Here is a 17,074-nt window from a genome sequence, read left to right on the forward strand (position 1 = left end):
GCAGCACCATCCCAGGAGGGATGAATACCATCTCTTTTCAACAGGTCAGGTTTGCCCCAAAAACTTTTCCAATTGTCTATGAATTCCATATTATTTTGCGGACACCACTTAGACAGCCAGCCATTGAGTGATGACAATCTACTAACTCTCACACACACACACACACACACACACACACACTCACACACACACACGTTTGTTTTTGTGATTTTATGAGGACATTCCATAGGCGTAATATTTTTTATACTGGACAAACTGTATATTCTATCCCCTTACACTGACCCTATCCCTAAACCTACCCATCACACACACACACACACACACACACACACACACACACACACACACACACACACACACACACACACACACACTGCCCCTATCCCTAAACCTACCCATCACAGGAGACATTCTGCATTTTTACATTTTTAATAAAACACTCCTTAGTTTATTCTTAAAGCCATTCATGAAATGTCCTCATAAATCACGTCCAGGTTGTAATACCAGTGTAATACCCATGTCATTATACACATTTGTGTCCTCACAAATCACAAACACACACACACACACACACACACACACACACACACACACACACACACACACACACACACACACACACACACACTTATCTACAGCAGGAGAGACTCCAGTAGAGGGAGGATCAGTAGTCCTGACAGAAGGAACGCACACACACACACACACACACACACACACACACACACACACACACACACACACTCATCTACAGCAGGAGAGACTCCAGTAGACAGAGGATCGTCAGTCCTGACAGAAGGAACACACACACACACTCATCTACAGCAGGAGAGACTCCAGTAGACGGAGGATCGTCAGTCCTGACAGAAGGAACGCACACACACACACACACACACACACACACACACGCACACACACTCATCTACAGCAGGAGAGACTCCAGTAGAAGGAGGATCGTGACAGAAGGAACGATCACACACACACACAAACACACACACACACACACACACACTCATCTACGAGGGACTCCAGTAGACGGAGGATCGTGACAGAAGGAACGCAGAGGTCAGTTACTGTAACTTGATTTCTGCTGCTTTTACTCTCTGACGGTTGGTTGATGCTTCTGTTGCCATAGACAAAGAAATAAAAAACCTTATTATACACAGCTAAATGTACAAGCTTTTATTCATTTTGGATTGCATGACACAGTGAAGACACGAATGATGTTTCATGACTGTAATAACAGAATAAAAATACAACAGAACATTTATCTGCATAATAATCCACTGAATGCTCTATAATACACCCTATAAAGTCAAGTCCAAATGTGTGTACACTTAGAGGAATGTTCATAAGTCTGGTGGATGTGGATTTCTCTCTCTGTGTTGTGGATGTTTGTAGAGCAGCCGCCAGCCTCTGCGTTCATCTTACGCCTCAAATACTCAAATATATATAGAGTGAAATGCTTGCACTACTTGTCTACGGATTTATTAGATGCATGTAAGCCTTTATGCTGAAGGACAAACTCACTTCATCACATGATCCTCAGAAAACAGAATTAAAGTGACTATTAATTCTCGTGTGAGTTTAAAAACAAGCCTTGAACTTTATCCGATTGGGTTCTTCTAGCGAGACCTTGCAGATTTTTCATCTAGCTCTCAAACACTGTTACTGTGAGTAACTTTTTCCATCCTGGTTTTGAGTCTGCTAGCGCATGAATAAGCTTTACATGTCTTACATTTTTATGTTCAGATGAAGATGCTTTATGGCTATACATGTAGAGTACAATAGTTCACTCCTGACAAATCTGCAAATGTTTATGCAGGATTTCTAGTATTGTTGAATTTAACAAGAAGTGACATGCAAAACTTCTGAATGTGTTTTTTGGTAGAATAACAGTTCACTTTCCATATTCTCCAGGTGTTTTATTTTTTTAATTCATATTCAACAAATGTAAACAATACAAGTGTCAGTGTTTTGTTAATTTTTGAGAATAATTGGGATAATAGTTTTATAATATCCAGCTGCATGCACACAAGCCTAAACATCCTTTATGCTTCAACAATGTGCCTTTATTCTCAAGTATTTCTTTAATTCAGCAGGAATTGAGTTCCAGAGCATCTCAAATGATTTATTATTAGACTTTTCCACCCCTATATGACAGTACAGAGAACAACAAGAAAATCTGACCTAACTTATTTTCTTTTACTCGGGATGGCAACCGATCCTTTTCCTCCCTCGTTCTGTTTTCTGGACATTGTGAAAGAGCAGTGTTCGTGATGGAAAATCCTGAAGCAGCCAATCCTGAGCGTTTTCACCAAACCGCTGGAATAATGTTCATATTATTGTGACTGAACTCATCAGTCGTGCCAGGCTCTATTTAAGGCTGCAGTTCTATTTCTATTTAACACATTTCTATTTTCCTGTACAGACAATCCTTCACACGGAATTTGGCAATATGACAAACACACAGGCTACACTTACAGTAAAATCTCTTGTTTTAATGTCATATTCTTCATTTCTAAGTAAAGCTGCATTAAAGAAGCTAAAGCATCACTGACATTTAGAAAGCAAGTATAAATGAAGCAGCATGCAGCTGAAACCTTACAAATCACCTACAAGTTTTCACTTTGAATGACAGCGATATGCTACCTACGCTGAATTAGTCACTGGGTTTCTTATGAGAAACCAAACTTTTCATGAGCAGAGAAGGGAAAAACTGGACCACTAATAAGATGCAAAGCAAACTCACCTGACCGTGAGCTGTCATGTGACGGCCAAACGCTCCTCACAGAAACTCAAACACTAATACTGCATTCTGTCATCATTCATCCATGTGAGCCTCGTTCTTCTACGAGCTACGAATGGAGATGTTGTTAAAACTCATCTGTGTATGTTAAAGGATTAGTTCACTTCAGAATTAAAATCTCTTGATAATTTACTCAGGGGCGTCATGCAAGCCAAAATTCTGGGGGGGGGGCACAATCTGAGACGTTGCAATTGTTTTCTGACGGGTGATATGGATCATGTTAGGAGGGGTAGGGGGGTTTCTCCCCCTGAAAATGTTTAAATTTTTGCTGCTAAACATACTATTTCAATGCAGTTTGGGAGGGACAGAAATACCTTAACGGAGCTAGCAGCAACCCTCCTCTATCTGAGGACTACGTTAAAGTATCTACTTTGTAAGTTTATGTAAAAGACAGGTTGATAAAAGAACTGTAAGCTCAAATTCAAAAGCTTTTGAAGTCTACTTAATTAAAGCATGTTTACACACACACTTACTGTACAACTACACATGATTTTAAAAACAGTAACATTGCAGTTTTTATGTTGTGATTTTAAATTGGTATGTGACCTAAGAACGATCTTACATTAAAGGTACATAAAGGTGCTGAGGTCTGACTTTGTGGTGCTCTGAAATTACGTTACTATGGCTTATTGGCTTTGTATGGCAGGCAGTAACGTTAGCCAACTACTTTACGGTTAGACTAGCTATCGATAACGTTACACTGACACAACTTAAGTTAATGCTCTGAATTCGCAGCTAATATCAAATCCATAACTTTTTGATCAAGTTAAAATTTCCAGGTCAACCACAAATAATCCCACTACCTTTTAATATCATCAGATAACTAATTCAATGCCGATTTGTTGCTTTGCCCACTTACCACTTCAAGACCATCTGTAAAGCATTGCCAGCTCAACGTACGAGACGAGTGAGTTGCTTGAACATACACAGCAAAGATTATAGAGCTACGCGCGTAGCGCTCTAGATTTGATATACACAGACACCATATTAGGATAAGGGGCGGGCTGATGCTGACAGATTTATTACACATCCAGAAGAATACATTTGAGTCGTTATAGGCTCTGGTAATTATGGAGCATAATAGGAATAAAGTTGTGACAAAAAACATATCAGGGAGGAAAAATCTGAGGGGGCACGTGCCCTTCACTTTGAATGGGCATGACGCCACTGAATTTACTCTCCCCCACACCATCCAAGATGATCATGTCTTTCTTTCTTCAGTCAAAAAGAAATGAAGGTTTTTGAGGAAAACACTCCAGGATTTTTCTCCATATAGTGACTTTAATGGAGTCCAATGGGTCAAAGGTCCAAATGTGAGACTCCATTCAAAGTTACTCCATTGAATTCACTATATGGAGAAAATCCTGGAGTGTTTTCCTCAAAAACATTCATTTCTTTTCCATTGAAAAAAGAAAGACATGAACATCTTGGATAACGTGGGGGAGAGCAAATTATCAGGAAATTTTAATCCTGAAGTGAACTAATCCTCTAATCACGCTAATGCTTCTTATAACTGAATATGACACAGCAAGTCTTTCACAGTGTTTCTGTTATTTTGGAAGTGTGTCACTGAATGGAAAACATATCAACAGATGTGCAGCATCCTCCAGTAAGTGCAGTGTGTGTGTCTCTGTGGTGTTTGTGTCTCAGGGTCGGATCTCCTGCTCCGCTGCGATGAGTCCTCATGCCTGGATCTTGTGCGCTCTGCTCTGGGTCCTCACCGGTGAACGGAGCCAGAGCGCTTCCAGGGGGCCCGTCCCGAGCCGAAAGAGGAGGCTCGCAGAAAACGGGGAACCCAAAAAGTGCTCTTACACGTTCTTGGTCCCGGAGCAGAGGATCACAGGGCCGATCTGTGCCAGCCAGGGCCCGTCTCTGTCCGATAAAGAGCGCGTGACACAGACGGACGTGGCCGACGTCCGCGAGATCTTGACCAAGCAGAGACGTGAGATGGACACGCTCCGGTTAATCGTGGATGTGGATGGAAACATGGTCAATGAAATGAAACTGTTGCGTAAAGAGTCGCGCAACATGAACTCACGCGTCACCCAGCTGTACATGCAGCTGCTGCACGAGATCATCCGCAAGCGGGATAACTCCCTGGAGCTGGCGGCGCTGGAGGGCCGGGTCCTGAACGCCACGGCGGAGGCGCTGCGGGTGTCCGGCCTCTACCGGGACCTGGAGCTGCGCTTCTCCACGCTGGCGGCGCTGGTCAACAACCAGTCTCTGCTGATCGCCGCTCTGGAGGAGCGATGCCTGCAGGTGTACGGGAGTCACCCGCGGGAGCCGCTACCTCCGCCGCTCCTGCAGGTCGTGCCGGAGAACCTCCCCGTGTACGTGCCCCGCCTCTCCAACGAGATCCAGAGTAGCCCCGGCGTGACCGTCCCAGAGGACAGGCCAACTCGGCAGGCCAACGCCAGTCTGGAGGGTAACACATCACTGATCAACTCATCACACAGCAAAACACACGTCTGCCAACACACGCGTCATTTCCATGACAACCATGACCAGGCGCCACGACACACATGATAAAAGGTGTTTTTTATTTAATATTAAATGCATATTATATTAGATTGAATATCATTTATAACCGTACTGAAAGAGACAATGAATAATTCACCTCAGATCCTCAAAATAAATGAAAGGAAACAAGAACGTTCAAACTGTGAACAAACAAGTGTAATCTATGATTGATTCAGTCACTCAGTATGTATTTTTAATAATGTTAAAATGGTGTGATATTTATGAATTTATTTATTTATCCATTTGGTTGTGAGTGCACTGAGCCTGCAGAGAGACTCGGCCCACACGCTCTTCTGATTGGCTGTGATTTTAGAGTCATTTCGTTGTAAGTGCAGTGCGCTTTAAGTGAGACTCCGCCCACAGGCTCTTCTGATTGGCTGTGATTTTAGAGTGATTTCGTTGTAAGTGCAGTGAGCTTTAAGTGAGACTCCGCCCACACGCTCTTCTGATTGGCTGTGATTTTGGATTTATTTTGTTGTGAGGTCAATATTCTTGCAGAGATACTCCGCCCACACGCTCTTCTGACTGGTTGGGATTTAGATTTTACGTTTAGATTTCTAAGACGTGCACAATAAATTGAGATTAATCATAAATAGTATGTTGTGGTGCTTGCAACGCCAGTGTCATAGGTTGATGTGGCGTGAAGCAGGGCGGGGCAGAGAGCAGTGGGATCGGAGCGAGGAATGTTAATGAGCGTCACCTGCGTGACACAGCGGTCTCGAGTCTCAGAGGAGCTTTGGAAGGATAAGGGGAGGAGTGATGACAGTGGAGGACGACAGAGGACCAGGCCTGGACTTTATATTGTTGTTTTGTTTTCGTTAAGCTTCTAGCTTTACTTTCACTTTGTTGTTTGTTTATTTTGTGATTAAACATTCACCGCTTCCCTCCTCTTTCTTCCCTGAACCTTTCCCTCTCTTTTCCCCGCCATTGACGGAATTTTCCGGCTTTCCGTGTTTTCATTGTTATAGGGGGCGCTATTCTGAAAGAGTACAGAATCTCCTGATCAAAACACAGGAGAAGAAGCAGAAACAAGCGGTATCATTTGTAATCATATGCATATGTAAATTGACTCGATCATCAACATTAAACAGCATATAAATCAAACCTGCCTAATGTCACAGAATGAAATATCGACCCAGGATGAGCTCCAGCACTGTGAAGCTTTGAGGTGTTGATGGACTCGATGTACTCTGTGGTGTTGTTGCTATGGTGTTCTAGGTTGGCGCAAGTGATATGATGTCACGAGAGGGCGACAATGAAGCGCCAGTGAGTTATATGTATGCATAACGTTGCTTAAAGAAAGTAAAGAAACACTTTTATACAGTTTGAATCCAGAGTCATTATTCAAAAGACACAATATACTTCATCACTGTTTTGATCTGGATGTAGTTTTTGACAAAAAACACTGTTTTCTCAGCTCTTTGCTCAAAATGTTAATTTTTTTTTATTAAACTTACCCATGTTTAAGTGTTGATAAAAAAGAATGTATGGTGCTAGAATCAAACTTTTTTTTTCTTATGGCGGCCATGAAACATTTGTAACAATGATTAAAAACGCTAGCAGTGATTGGCAAATTGTTTTTTTTTTTAAATGCTGGTGAGAAAGAGTTAACTTCATTACAGTTTAATTCCCATTGAGTGCATGATTATTTTGAATGCAATGCAAATCGCTTTATTTTCCGACAAGTATCCGACATCTGGGGCCGTATTCACAAAGAATTTTATTTTACCACTAGGAGTACTCCTAAATCCCATTAAAATATTTTAGCTAGGAGTTTTCTCTTAAAAGTTATTCACAACGCCTTTCAGACCTACTCTTAGTAAGGAAAAATGACAACTCCTAAACTAAGAGTGAGTCTTCGTTGCTATGGATGACGTCAATTCTCATGCACGAGTTTCCTCGCAATGATCACGGTGATTGGTTGTTAGATGACAGGGCCATCATGCGGAACATAACACAGACGCAACAAATCGTGGAATTACGACATCTAAATATGTCTGTGTCCTACACAAAATAATAATAGTAATGTCATCGAAATGCATATATAATGACATGTTTGTGCAGGCCCCAGTGAAGTGTAATTCTAAAAAGGCAGAAAGAGAGAGAAAAGTGGTGAATTAAATTAAATTAAATTAAGGTAGCCTAATACCCTAATGAAACCGCCACTTGCCTAATAATGAAAAACGACACTTGCATTAACACTTGCTTGGTTAATTGACATCCTATTAGTATAGAAGCTTGTTTCCGCCACTGAATAAAAATAAATTAAAATAATTGCGACTTTTTATCTCACAATTGCGAGATATGAAGTCAGAAATGTGAGAAATAAAGTCGCAGTTGTGAGATAAAAAGTCGCAATTAGCTTTTTTATTTTTCATTCTGTGGCGGAAACAAGCTTCCATAGCCTAAATAGACTACTTAAAGCAAGTAAATGTTGCTCCTATTGAAGTAATGTAATAGTTGAATGACGGTGGATTATGAACTCGCCAAAACGAAAAAGAAAGCCCAACTGGACGCAGGATCAGTTACTGCTGCTGGTCCAGTTGGGGCTGAAAAAAAATAAAATGAAAAAAAAAAAAAAAAAAAAAAAAAGGGAAATTCGACACTGGGATATCAAGTAAAACTAAGCGTGAGACATAGGAGAAGATTTGTTTGCAGATCAATGCAGCATTCCCGCTTGTGTCGCAGACCCCGGACGACTGCGAGGCGGTGATATGCGCTACAATCCTTTGTGAATAGGTCTTAGTGAGTTAGGAGTCCTCTCGACTTCTTTTAAGCTGTCCCAGACTTAGGTGCTACTTTTAGGGCTAAAATGCTTCGTGAATTACTCTTAGTGAAAAAAATTAGGAGTCCTAAAGTTAGGAGTGACACGCCCATTATTTTTAGGAGTTGCTACTAAATTCGCCAGTTAGGAGCTACTTTTAGCCTTAAAATTCAATATAAAATGTACCAAAGCCTAATCAGACCCAATAAAACCTTTAAAACAATAGGCCTATGCAGACTATAACTCGATCTAGAAAACTGAGCTAGTTCACTCACTTTTTTAACTGTTATCCTTAGGCACGATCAGATAATCAACAGAGAACAAAAGAACAGTCTGAAAATCACAACAGCACAAATGGAGAGGATTATCAGAATTGAAGAGCATTATTACTGCTCCCTCTTCCTCATCAGCACTGATTGGTGTGTTGTGGTGTCCCGAGGTCCGTTCCGGGACTGTGTGCAGGTGATGCAGGCGGGACACACCACCAGCGGGGCGTATCAGCTGACGCCGCAGGGGTCGGACACGCCGGTACAGGCTTGGTGTGAGCATGACGTGGACCGAGGCGGCTGGACCCTCATCCAGAGGAGGAAGGACGGGTCTGTCAACTTCTTCAGGAACTGGGACAGCTATAAGGTATAGTGATGGCTAATTCATCAACAAAACGCTGTGTTAAATGATTCTGTAACGGATGAATTATCCAGGAATAAAACTAGAGGTGGAGGCCCCTCTGAGCTAACAACACTGGTAAATAATATTAATTTTGTTTCTCAAAATTTCTCAAATTTTAGAGAAACACAGACGCTGTCTCAGAGAGGCATACGCTAACATTAGAGATCAACAGCTGGATCTGGTTCATGTCTGTTTGTTGTGTTTGCGCTCGTGTGTCAGCGGTCCTTTCGCCTTTAGCCCCACACACACACACACACACACACACACACACACACTCACACACACACACACACACACACACACACACACACACACACACACACACACACACACACACACACACACACACACACACACACACACACACACACACACACACACACACACAGTGAAGCCTCTTAAACCTCATTGTAACCCACATCCCAGTGTTGATGAGCTGTTTCAGGGGTGTTTGAGTTGTAACTGAACTCGAGCATGCGTAATCACTCATGAAATAATAATAACCCGCAGTATGTGCAGTATAAATCAGCAGGGTAAAGTCTGGTGATATCTAAAATATCCATCATCAGCTAAGCAGAGTTGTTCAAAGAAGCCTTTCCAGTGTTTCAAAGGCCAGTGTGACGGTAATGAAAACAGCATTTTCAACGGCTCTCTTTTCCTTTTCCTACAGAGAGGCTTTGGAAACGTGGATGGCGAACACTGGCTGGGTCTAGAAAACATCTACAACCTGGGCAAGCAGGAGGACTACAAGCTGCTGGTGGAGCTGGAGGACTGGATGGGCAAAAAGGTTTACGCGGCGTACAGCAGCTTCCACCTGGAGCCGGAGAGCCAGGCGTACCGTCTCCGTCTGGGCTCGTACCAGGGCAACGCTGGAGACTCGCTGACCAGCAACAACGGCAAACCCTTCACCACGCTGGACCACGACCACGACGCCTTCTCAGGTGCTTTCACGCGCCACACGGTGACCAACCCTGGCTCAATCAGATCCATTACACACACTACACCTGAAAACCCTGGGTTGAGGATTGTGAAGTCTTGTGTTTCAGTACTAATATCTAAACACCCTTAAATCAAGATGTGTTCCCTGTTAGCAGGGTGTGGCCTTCCCTTGTACGTGTTCTTGAAGCGTCTTGCACACTCAATCCTTGCACACTGAAACCTTGCACACTGAGTCAGATGCCAATTAATTAATAATAATAATAATAATCATTATTATTAATTAATCAGTTGCGGAGGAAAAATCGCAAAACAATACAAAATGGAGTCTTCAAGCAGTGAGGATGATTTTGAGGAAAAGAAAGAGGAAATATTGTGTCCATCATCCAATCCTGGGATTGCGAAGTGAGGAAGGAGAGTTTGCTGCGGGATTATCCCGAGAGATTCAAAGTTTACTTCAGGATGTCAGTGGCTCAGTTTGATGCTTTGCTAGCGATACTGGAGACACATTTTAAAAACAAGACTACCAATTTCCAACAACAAATTGATTCTGAAAATAGACTAGCAGTTTGGCTAAGGTATGGAGACACACACACACACTCACACATCAAAATGTGGCATTGGAAAGTTGTGCACCAGGGATTCTGGATTTTTCGTTCGCCTGTACGTTGGCTCTGAATTGTCAAACACCTCTCAAAATGCTTGTTACGGATGTGAAAAACACTTTTTCACTCACCGTCCAATTTGGCTACTAAATTTGTAAGTTACCGGCCATTTAGAACTTCTACTTGCCAAAAAAAAAAAAAAAAAGAAATGAGCCAGATTAATTATGTCACAGTTTATATATCAAGTTTTGGATTTCATACATTCATTTCTTATTCAAACAGAATCCTGTCATCCAGCATCTCCTCCTTACTCTTTAATCCTCTTCACCAGACATGTGTTTTAGCTGGACAGATCAATACAGTACAAAGAACAACAAAAAACAATGTCTTTTCTGTTAACCAAACGCTTTTTAATCTTCGCTATTGCTTCAATGCAAATAAACAAGCGCGCTGTTATTTGTTGCCTAGTGACGTGTGTGTTCAAGTAAGCCAGATATGCACAGATTCTGCAAGATACGCTGTATTTAATATATCATGATGCTCACGTGTATTTGCGCAGATTTGGCTCACACGAACTTCCCCAGCAAAATGAGTAATTATAATAGTGCACCAAATTGGCAAGTGATTTATCAGTGTTTCCCACCACAGGTGATTTTTAACCACATTTGGCGGGTGTTGATTTGAAACCCTGGTCGTCTTGTTTTCCAGGGAACTGTGCTCATTTCCACAAGGCCGGCTGGTGGTACAGCGCCTGCGGTCAGACCAATCTGAACGGCGTGTGGTATTCAGGAGGAGTGTATCGCAGCAGGTTTCAGGACGGCATCTTCTGGGCGGATTACGGAGGGGGTTTTTACTCCATGAAGTCTGTGCGTATGATGATCAGGCCCGTTGACTGAAGCTCGAGTGGATCCCCGACCTCACACAGCTCATACTTCAACTTCACCAGCAGGAAACATCAACGATGAGTTCAATATGGCTCCGGTCTTCACCAGGCTGTATTAGTAATGTTTGAGGTTATCTTGAGATGAAAGATTGTCATCACCATTTTATAATGAAACTGAAATAAAATAAAAGAGATTTCTAACATCTGTGACGACTATAATGAGCTTTCCACCCAGAAGAACAAGTTGGAAGACTTGGACTTCACATGCATGGGAACTTTTAATGTAAATGTTCTTATTGATACAGTGCACCTAAATATATGCTGCTGTTTATAAATTATTTCCAGAAAACAGGGAACGTTCTCAGAAGTTATGATCAAACGCTCTTCCAGCAACATTAATAAAGCGTTCATTCAAAGTTATCTGGTTTTTAATTATATTCTTAAACCGTTAGGATAAAAACATTGTTGTTGGAACTTTTTTCTGAAAGTGTTTAGTTGGATGTTCATCTAATGTTTTTTAAATGTAACTTGTTTCAGAACGTCCAGAGAACATTCAAAAGTAACGTTTCCATAATGATTGAAGAATGATACAATGGAATGTTCTCTGAATGTAACGGGATTAGGTGATTGACAGTAATATTGGCCTATCAGCAAATGGTACTTCCCATTTAAAGGCTGATTGGTTGTCAACCGGGATGCGTCACGTCTGTCTTCCCCCGTTTGTTTGCTCGTGTCCATGGTGGCTGTAGCTTTATGTGTTGGTGCTGTTGCTCATTCGCGCTGCCTGGTGGATGTGCTATTGATCGCCTTGAAGGTATGTTTATTGTTAAGCGCTCGATATATAGTGTTGTGTGGGTTTAACACTCCTTTTGCGCACTAAATAGGCGTGATTCCCTGTATCCCATTGTGCTATCGATGGGCATGACTGTGATCAATCCGTGGCTATAAAGTGTGCTATCTGACATAATATCCTGATGGATTCTCCCTCTCGTTCTCTGCTGAGATTTGTTGTTGCTGTTGTCACGCTGTTAAAGCGCGGCGGTTGATACAGTCGCGCCGATGCGATCATCATAACAACCAGGGGACTGCTCGCTCTCCGTTGTGATTTGTTTGTGGCTGCTCACGCTGTCAAAGCGCTGCCGTTGATAGCGGCGCTGACGTGATCATCACCATAACAACCAGGGGACTGCTCGTTTGATTCTTTTATCGTGTCGTTCTAGTGCCCTACTTCATATGTTTTTTTGTTTTGTTTCTTGGATTTAACTCTTTTTTCTTTTTCTGCTTTTATTTAAAACAACCAACAAAGTGGTTATCTGGGTGTGTGAACATCTACTGAGTGAAATTGCTTTTCAATAATCTCCCAGATCAACTCGTTGATCCTTTTAGGTCATTGGTTTTTCTTTTTCTTATTTTGTAATGTCTTTATGGTTATTTCTATGTTCATTTGTATAGTTTCTTTTTGTTCTTATTTTTCTACTGCAGGAGCTGGTGTCCCACGGCTGGAGTGCTGTTCTTCCTTGTGGTGGTGGTTCTTTCTTATCGTGTGCAGTGTACACTTGAGTGTGATAGTGTGATTAGGCTGCACGGGTGTGTGTGCGCGTGAACGTGTGCCCCGTAACACCGAACTCCACAGTGATTCCTCTTCGTTTGGAGCCCCAGCCCTGCTGTTATAATTTGGGTACTTGCTTTGCAGCTATATATTGTTATACTGGTTTGTTTGTTTCTTTAATCTGAAGTGGGGTTGTTAGTGGTGGATGTGGGTCTTAGTGTCCAACATTTTTAATCATTTTTTGTATTAATAAACCTTTGTACTTTTGTATTATACTCACGTCTCTTGTCTAACTTTATGAGGGAACTGAACCTGTGTGCTTTGCTCAATATTTAGTATTTTCCCTGGGTTTAACTCCCAGGGTGGCGTAGTCGGACTTCTTTATTAATAAATCAACTTGAGCTTGTGTCTCAACCGCACCCACTCGCCACATTCTGGCGCAGTCGGCAGGGTTCCCTCTTGTATAGTACAGAGACGTGGGTGTTTTTGTTGTTTTTTTCCTTTTTTTTATTTCCTTGTGTTTCTGTAGGAACCAAACGAGCAGACCGTGGCAGTCCATTTTTGTGGTTGATTGGCACAAGTCAATCTAGCGTTATATTTGCGGTAAGTGCTTGTGCAGTTGCAAAAATGGAGGATGAATTGCGTGAGTTAAGAGATTTAGTAGCTCAACTTAAAGCTGATAATGAAAGGCTGCGGCAAGAGCCAGTGTCTGTTGCACAGCCAGGTCCATCCAATGTTGCTATTCCTGTGGCCGCGGATCCCCCACGTATTGGTGCTGGTGCATCGGCCCCGGAGCGGTTTGTTTTCATTCCCCGGGATCGTAAGTGTCCAAAGTTTAGTGGCCGGTCGGGCATTGGCATCAATGTATGGGTGGAGGAGGCCCAGGCTTGTATGCGTCTTCGCCATCTGTCTACAGCGGATCAGGCATTTTTTCTGTTTGATCATCTGGAGGGAGAAGCGAGGGACGAGATTCGCTATCGGTCTAGGGACGAGAGGGAGGATCCGGATCGAATTATTCAGGTATTGCGTGATTTGTATGGTTGCACAAAGTTTTATGTAGCGCTCCAGGAGTCGTTCTTTTCCAGAAGACAGCAGGAGGGGGAGACATTGGTGGGATTCTCCTTGGCCCTGATGAGCCTTCTGGAAAAGGTGAAAGTGAATCGCCTCATGGTATGCCTAATAGTGAAATTTTGCTAAGAGACCAGTAGGTTGAATATGTTAATGATTGTGCTCTTCGACGCGAACTTAAGCAACTAGTGCGTCGTCAACCCACTGCTACCTTGTTCGATATTCGCAGCGAAGCTATTCGTTGGGAAAGAGAAGGTATACCTGGTGGGGTGCGCGGTCGAAGTCAGTCTGTCCCATCTGCTTATGGCATTCAATATGGGGTACAGGGACATCAGCATCGTATTAGCAGTGGTTCAGCAGTGTCAGAAATAAGTGAACTACGGGACATGCTTGGAAAGCAACAGCAACAATTGAACCAGTTAACTCAAGGTATGGCTCAGCTGCAAAATCCCCTGTTACGGTTGCAACCATTTAAGGCTAATTTAATTTGCAGAAGGTGTCAGCAACCTGGTCATTATGCCAGGTATTGCGAGGGGGAGCGGATAGTGGTTCCGCCATCAGCCCGTGTGAATTCTGCTTTAACGAGTGGTGAACAGTCATCGTCTATGCAGCCGTCGGAAAACTAGTTTCCACCGAGTTTCAGGGCCGCAACTTGGTTGGGAAAAAGGTAGGCTCCGAAAGTGTATCTGGTTCCAATTTTATGTCACGCTTTATGTCTACTTGCCCACAGCTCATAGTATTGATGGGTGGGGTTAAGGTACCTTGCCTGGTGGACACCGGATCCATGGTGTCCACCCTTACGGAGAGTTGGTTTGTGGCTAATTTTGGGTTATGGGGCCAGGAACGGCTTAGATCGTGTCACTGGTTACAGCTTAGAGCCGCCAACGGCCTTTCAATTCCTTATATTGGTTATCTGGAATTGGACGTGGAGCTGTGTGGCCGAGGTGTTTTGGGTTGCGGTGTGCTGTTGGTCCGAGATCCTCCAGGTGGTGTGTGTGCAGCTGTTCCTGGGGTGTTGGGTATGAACATCCTGAGCCGCTGCTACCAGGAGCTCTTTGGCCAGCATGGCACAGCGCTTTTCAAACTACCCATGGAGTCCCGGGCCCCTGATTCTGTCTTTCAGGCTTTACAATATTGCCATCAGGTTGACGTTCAGTCGGTTTTGGATGATGGGGGGCGAGTTAAGGTGCGGGGACGTCGGGCGTGTCGCATCTCGGGTGGCACCATGAAATTTGTATTTCAACCTGTTCGATGCAACCTGTTCGATGACATATTTGAACGTTACAGTACTGTTTGAACCACCAGCTTCTGGTCTACCGGCAGGTTTGCTGGCGTCTCCCTCTCTTTTAAGGGTGGATGGTGGAACTGTCTATGTGCCTGTAGTTAATGTTGGTACAATGGATGTAGTGCTGTACGCTAGCACTGTTATTGGTACGGTGAATAAGGTGGATGTGATTAGTTTGCCCCCAGAGGTTACTGAAGTTAAGACTGTTACAGCCAAAGTGAGTACACAGGTGGTGCAGGTTTCCCCCACTGTACAGGAACAGATAGCTCAGTTGGACTTATCAGTGCTGTTAGAAGAAGAACAGGGCAAGGTCAGGGCACTACTGGAGAGGTATGTGGCTGTGTTCTCTATGAGTGATGGGGATCTGGGTTGTATCAATTTGATATCCCATGAGATCCCTTTGTTGGATGACATCCCTGTTAGGCAGCGGTTCCGGCGTATTCCATCCGAGTACGAGGTGGTGAAGGCACATATCAATCAATTGTTGGAAACTCAGGTAATTAGAGAGAGCTGTAGTCCTTATGCTTCGCCTATCGTCCTGGTCAAAAAAAAGGATGGTAGTCTGCGCATGCGTGTGGACTACCGTCGCTTAAATTCAAAGACTAGGAAGGACGCGTTCCCTCTACCACGTATTGAGGAGACTTTGGACTCGCTGGCTGGGGCCCGTTGGTTTTCTACCATGGACCTGGCCAGCGGGTACAATCAGGTACCTGTAGCTGAGAGGGACAAATCTAAAACTGCTTTTTGCACTCCTTTTGGCCTATTTGAGTGGAATAGGATGCCATTTGGGTTGTGCAATGCCCCAAGCACCTTCCAGCGATTGATGGAGCGGTTGTTCGGTGACCATCAGTGCCAGTCCCTTCTTTTATATCTTGATGATATTGTTGTCTTTTCCTCCTAGGTGGATCAACATCTTGCTCGGATGGAGGTTGTCCTGAGCCGCTTGCAGGCGTAAGGGTTGAAGGCCAAACTATCCAAGTGTGCCTTTTTCAAAAAAGAAGTACATTATTTGGGGCATGTCATCTCCTCAGAAGGAGTATCTACTGATCCCGGGAAGGTAGAGGCAGTTGCACAATGGGCTTGTCCCACCAGTGTGGCAGAGCTGCGCTCATTTTTGGGATTTGCTAGTTATTATCGACGGTTTGTGGAGGGGTTCGCCAAGTTGGCTGCCCCCCTCCACAGGCTGGTGGCTCAGCTGGCAAGCCCAAATCACCCGAAAGCGGGGTGTTCCGGAGTTTGCTAAAGCTTGGTCTGCGGAATGTCAGCATGGCTTTGAGAGGTTGAAAGGTAAGTTAACCACAGCCCCAGTGCTCGCCTATGCCGATTTTTCACTGCCTTTCATTTTGGAAGTAGATGCCAGTCATGGAGGCCTAGGGGCAGTCCTTTCACAGGAGCAACAGGGCAAAGTACGCCCTATAGCTTATGGCAGTTGCAGTCTTAGGCCCACTGAGCACAATACATCTAACTACAGCTCAATGAAACTGGAGTTTTTGGCGCTCAAGTGGGCCATGACTGAAAAGTTTAGGGAGTACTTGCTGGGCCAGAAATGCACGGTATTTACTGATAACAACCCCCTTAGCTACCTGACTTCTGCGAAATTGGGTGCCATGGAACAGCGTTGGGCTGCCCAATTAGCATCCTTTGATTTTGAGATCAAGTATAGAACAGGGAGAAGCTATCGAAATGCTGACGCATTGTCGCGCCAAAACTTTCTGGATTCGGGAGATGTGCACCAGTGGTGTTCAGGTATGGCTGTTCCAGTGGCCTTGCAGCAAGCTGCCCAAGGTGGATTGGTGACCTTGGTTAACCAGGTTACCTCCTTTCCTTGCACTTCCAACAGTGAAATGGGTGCTCAGCAGGCAGCAGACCCAGTCATAGGAGAGTTGTTGGTGTTCTGGAGGCGCAAGTCACCCCCGACTCCGGACGAGCGCAAGAAACTCTCCAGGTTGGCAATTATTCTGCTCCGGCAATGGGACCGCCTGGTGGAGA

General features: G+C 43.8%; 1 protein-coding gene across 1 annotated transcript; it reads left to right on the plus strand.

Annotated features, from left to right (window-relative positions):
- The first annotated feature begins 520 nt into the window (after positions 1–520).
- On the plus strand, positions 521–11,603 carry angptl1b (angiopoietin-like 1b). The gene is made up of 5 exons (XM_077217307.1): positions 521–1,062; positions 4,457–5,231; positions 8,530–8,723; positions 9,430–9,700; positions 11,009–11,603. The coding sequence occupies exons 2-5, from the start codon at positions 4,481–4,483 to the stop codon at positions 11,194–11,196; spliced, it is 1,404 nt and encodes a 467-aa protein (XP_077073422.1). The 5' UTR covers positions 521–1,062; positions 4,457–4,480; the 3' UTR covers positions 11,197–11,603.
- The last annotated feature ends 5,471 nt before the right edge of the window (positions 11,604–17,074 follow it).

The sequence above is a fragment of the Siphateles boraxobius genome, unplaced genomic scaffold, assembly GCF_051911475.1.
Source record: "Siphateles boraxobius isolate OS27281-9 unplaced genomic scaffold, OSU_SipBor_1 72, whole genome shotgun sequence".
In the NCBI taxonomy this organism is placed as follows: domain Eukaryota; kingdom Metazoa; phylum Chordata; class Actinopteri; order Cypriniformes; family Leuciscidae; genus Siphateles; species Siphateles boraxobius.